A 4868-nucleotide genomic window follows, 5' to 3' on the forward strand; every position below is an offset into this window, starting at 1 on the left:
TATATATATATATATATATATATATATATATATATATATATAGATATCATAAATATTTCAAAACGTTGAAGATTTCTGAACATATTTACTAAGAAATTCAATGTTTTCAAAGTTATTAACTTTTTCAGACAAACTTGCCAGTCTTTAAAGTAAAGGATTCAACAGTAAGAAGACGATACAGTGATTTCGAATGGCTGAGAAATGAATTAGAAAGAGATAGTAAGGTTAGTTAATGAAAAAGAGGTAATTGTACTTAAAAATAAAGTCTTTTTATATCTACCCTTAATTATGAATAGAATTGTAGAGAGATTTAAAAAATAATATCAATTTGTCTACTTCAGAAAGTATACATTTATTTTGACACTTCTTACATTTATTTATTAAACTTATTATTTAACTATGAAGATAGGAAGCGTACGTTTGTGAGACATGAGGAAAGTATTATGTGATACTTTTAGATACTGCACCGGGACTTGAATCTTTCTCCTTTTCAGCCATTGAAGTGAACCACAATTGTCTCTTTTTGATTCTTTTTTGTATTTCATTTGTATATCTTATTGTAATATAATATAATATAATAGAAAATCATTTTTCATATATTTTCTTAAATTACAGATTGTGGTACCACCTTTACCAGGGAAAGCATGGAAACGTCAAATGCCTTTTCGTGGAGACGATGGAATATTTGAGGAAGATTTTATCGAAGATCGAAGAAAAGGCTTGGAAGTTTTCGTTAACAAGTGAGCATTATTTTATGTGCAACAAGAAATTGTACAGTTATGTTTCATACATAGAAATAATACGTAATCTAATTTCTATACATAGAAATGATTATTTAATCTAGTACTCTGTATAATTATTTTAAAAAATTTTATTCAAGTTCTTTAAAGATTTAGTTATAGCAGGATGTTTATTTAAGCATGTTTACATTTATTTTTATTCTTTGAGAGAAATAAATATATTAGTAAATAAAAATATTAGTACATTAGTAGAATAATATATATTAATAGATAGAAAATAAGATATCTCTCTTTTTTTATTATTATTTTTCTCAACTCAATAATGACTTTCAAAGATAATAGAATTTGCCGTTTTAACTTAATTTAATCATAAAAATAGGCAATTTGTTTCTTTTGCAGAAATCATATGTTCAATATGAATATGAAACGAAAGTTATCGAAGTGCATTATTTCTTAATCATGTGTATTGTATTGAAATCATTTATATATTTTGATTGTAGTATTACTGTACATGTAACATATCTCCAACAAATGTCAGTGATTGTCTATAATAATATTTTATCTGAACATATGAATTTATATGTACAACTGTTCATATTATTGCGTAATCATTTATATTTCAGAATAGCTGGACATCCTTTGGCACAGAACGAACGATGTTTGCATATGTTTCTGCAAGAACCGGTGATAGACAAAAATTATGTACCTGGAAAGATACGTAATACATAAGTCGCTAATAAAAAAAAAAAATATATATATATATATATACATATATATATATATATATATATATCATGAATACCTTTTCCACCAAGTCGTCACATTTGAAATCACGTTTTCATTACCTTTACATCTTATTTGGAAGTCACAAATATTCTTATTCTTGCAAGAATCAAGTAAGCTACCTATACTATGTTATCAAATCAAGATGCTTATTTGGAAATATTCACACTTCTAGTTTACTCTAACTATTATTACACGAAAAACATAATAAAGTATCTTTATAAAGAAATAAATAAATGATAAATTGGCAAAATCATTCTTACATGGGTATACATACTAAGTTGATTCTGTCTGCTGTTATCATATACTGTTTATAACAAAAGAAATAAGCAAAATAAAAAAATGTTATTATTCATAAGAGTTATATAAAATGTATTCCTTATTTTGTTAATTATGTAGGTAGTTATTTAACATAATTAAAAATTTGATACATAAACTATTAGTTTTTAATTTAATAGAGAATAGTGCAACTGAAAAGGAGTAATTTTAAAGAATAACTATAAACACATACATCCATCCACCTTTCCTACAATCAAATTTCTATTTCAAAGTTTTCGCAAAATTTTTATTCAAGAGTATTTACATTGTAATAAATATGTGATTCTGTGGATAATACAAACAAAAACAAAAATGTTATGCAAGACTGTCTATAGCAAGTTACAATTTTTTATATTTCATTGATTTGTATTATATTTTAATGAATAACACTATCAATTTCTTATAGATATATATCCTGCTTAGTCTTAACAGACCTCTTGTTTTTGAAGTAACCTTCTATATACTTACTTACACACTCTTGTTCTGAAATATATAAATGGAAGAATATATGAATATTACGATTATGAAATAATTTGTTAATGTACTTTTTTTATTGTTATATTCAGAAGTGGGAAGGAGGGTATTTTTTGCAATACAAATGTATTTTGTTTTATTTCAACGGAGCACACGAAAGTTTATGTATACCTTGTATTTATAATCGAAAGAGCGTATGTTTTAATTCAAATAATAAGATTAAATTAATTATTAATCTTATTAATCTTAGTATTTGAAATACAAAATTTTATACGTTGCCATGAAACACAAAATACAAAATATTTTCATGTGCTGCACTGAAATGTAAAATACAATTATCTTATAAATACTGTTTTTCAAAAAATAGTATTTCAAATATTCAAATAGACCCAGCCCTAGCTATATTGTGATTCACAAATTGAACATTATGAGATATATAGAGTAATAGCTATATTTTTTCCTAATATATTTATTTTCTATTTAATTATATGGAAAGAAACAATATAAATTAGCAATGTTTGAAATTTAAAAAATTGAAATTAGGTTTTTCCAGCGGCTAACTCTTCTTTTAATTGAGTATTGCACAATTCTCCATTAGTGTTATATTGAAATACTCAATTGATAACAAAACAAGATAATCATCTAAAATATACTTAATGCAAATATTTTTATTTAATATTATTATAATATTAACTTATTTTATTATTCAAAATTGCATAATTTTTTGAATGAGTACTGAAAAACATATCGGATTTAGTGACTCACCTGGAAAAGTATTCTCTATAATAAGCATATCTGTGATGTATTTTGCAACAGCTTTAAAAAGATGACGATCTTTAATTCTTCTTTTTTTGTAGAATGGCATTAAGTATTTCACAATCCAAGGAGCTATTCTTTCTTTGCAAGCTGATAAATGTTCTTCTATACATACTGGTGAATCTGGCATCATTTCTTCTTCCTCAAATTCCCCAAACAAACGAAGAAATTTTTCTCTTACTCTTCCATGCCTTCGATAATTTGTCAGTGATAATTCAGTCATTTTAGCTTTTAATTTTGAAACTTGATGTACGCGTTCCACGAACCAAATAGCATTTATTTTTTGTTTTTGTTTGCTTTCAACAGTTTCATTTATATTAATTCTTTTTGATTTAATGGTTTTTTTACTTTGCATTTCTTTATAACGACTGAAACTGATTCTTCCTTCGCTTGTATTTACTTTTGCTGTATTAGGCCTCGATATATTATTACTTATTGGAACATTAAAAAGATTTGTGTCTACAACAATATCTGCTTCTGAACATATCTCATTAATTTCTTTATCGATATTTGCTTTAGTAACACCCGAATGTTTCTCAATTAATCTCGTAAGATCACTACTATCATCACTTTCGCAAAACATATCTTGCATATGTTGTAATAGAGAATCTTGTGAATTTTCATCTTCATTTCTGACAGATATATTATCCATTACATGAGAATCCATCTGATGATTAAATCCATGACTAGCGTCGTTAGAGTCTTTTGCAATATTTTGCAGCATTTGCGGATCTGTTTCATTTGTATCTAAGGGGAGAGTTTCATCATTAAAATTTTCCATAACACTCCCACTTTCAAAGAGATTGTTAGAATTCATAGTGGGTAATACTGTTTGCAGTGATTTCTCACAGTTGAATGTAATAGATACATCTTGTATATTTGTACTTTCCGAATCCATCCACCTGTCATCTGTTTGCACAGCGATGTCAGATTTATTTTTTGATGTTTCTAAAAATATTATCAATTTTTTATACGCTTTCTTTTTAATTGTATGTGATTTTACATCATCAATCTACAAAGACAAATAAATTACAATGATATAAAATATCGACGAGGAAATCTTAAATACTGCCTTCCTTTTAAACTATTTTAATTATTTTAAATAATAATATTTATTACCATTTTCAGCATATTTTGTCTGTATATACTAGTTTCTAGTGCCAATTGGACAGCATGTAATTCCATTTGATCTGCACACTTTTTCACTTTAATGCTTGATATATCATTTTGTTTATAACAAGTTGCATAATTACTAAGTAAGCATTTATGAAGATAGGACAAATATACAGCACGGACCTATACAAATATATATATATTGTGAAACAATTGTCTATAATGTAACAGTCATTATACAATATTGGAAAAATATTTTCTAAAATTTTTCAGTAAAATCTTTTTGATTAATTTCTAAATAGTTAATCAAATTTAATTAGTTTATTTCTTATTTTGCAATAAACATTAATATCATCACTTAGATCTTTTAAATTATTTAAAACTTTAGAACTTTTCAAGTTAAATTAAAATTTGATTGTAAAAATTATTTCTATATTTATATGCATTCTAAATCTAAAATAAATTAAATCAATTAAATCTTTTTATATCAAAATTTGCTAGAATTTTGAGCATGCTAAACTCTAATGGTAGAAATATAAAATGATGTAAATATATACATATATATATATATAATTATATTATGTATGTACATATATATATATATATATATATATATATAGTAGT

General features: G+C 24.9%; 2 protein-coding genes across 2 annotated transcripts in view; one reads left to right on the forward strand and one right to left on the reverse strand.

Moving 5' to 3' along the window:
- Positions 1 to 1469, forward strand: part of LOC105624579 (sorting nexin-12) — a 3741-nt gene extending 2272 nt beyond the window's left edge. Inside the window, exons 2-4 of the mRNA XM_012205934.1 lie at positions 129 to 224; positions 616 to 740; positions 1364 to 1469. Of these exons, the coding sequence (XP_012061324.1) occupies positions 129 to 224; positions 616 to 740; positions 1364 to 1469 (327 nt within the window). The remainder of the gene's footprint in view (positions 1 to 128; positions 225 to 615; positions 741 to 1363) is intronic.
- Positions 1470 to 2241: 772 nt separating this feature from the next.
- Positions 2242 to 4868, reverse strand: part of LOC105624580 — a 3381-nt gene continuing 754 nt past the window's right edge. The window contains exons 2-4 of the mRNA XM_012205935.1: positions 4251 to 4427; positions 3081 to 4143; positions 2242 to 2324 (exon numbers count right to left, since the gene is read on the reverse strand). Of these exons, the coding sequence (XP_012061325.1) occupies positions 2242 to 2324; positions 3081 to 4143; positions 4251 to 4427 (1323 nt within the window). The remainder of the gene's footprint in view (positions 2325 to 3080; positions 4144 to 4250; positions 4428 to 4868) is intronic.

This window comes from Atta cephalotes, assembly GCF_000143395.1.
Source record: "Atta cephalotes unplaced genomic scaffold scaffold00083, whole genome shotgun sequence".
In the NCBI taxonomy this organism is placed as follows: domain Eukaryota; kingdom Metazoa; phylum Arthropoda; class Insecta; order Hymenoptera; family Formicidae; genus Atta; species Atta cephalotes.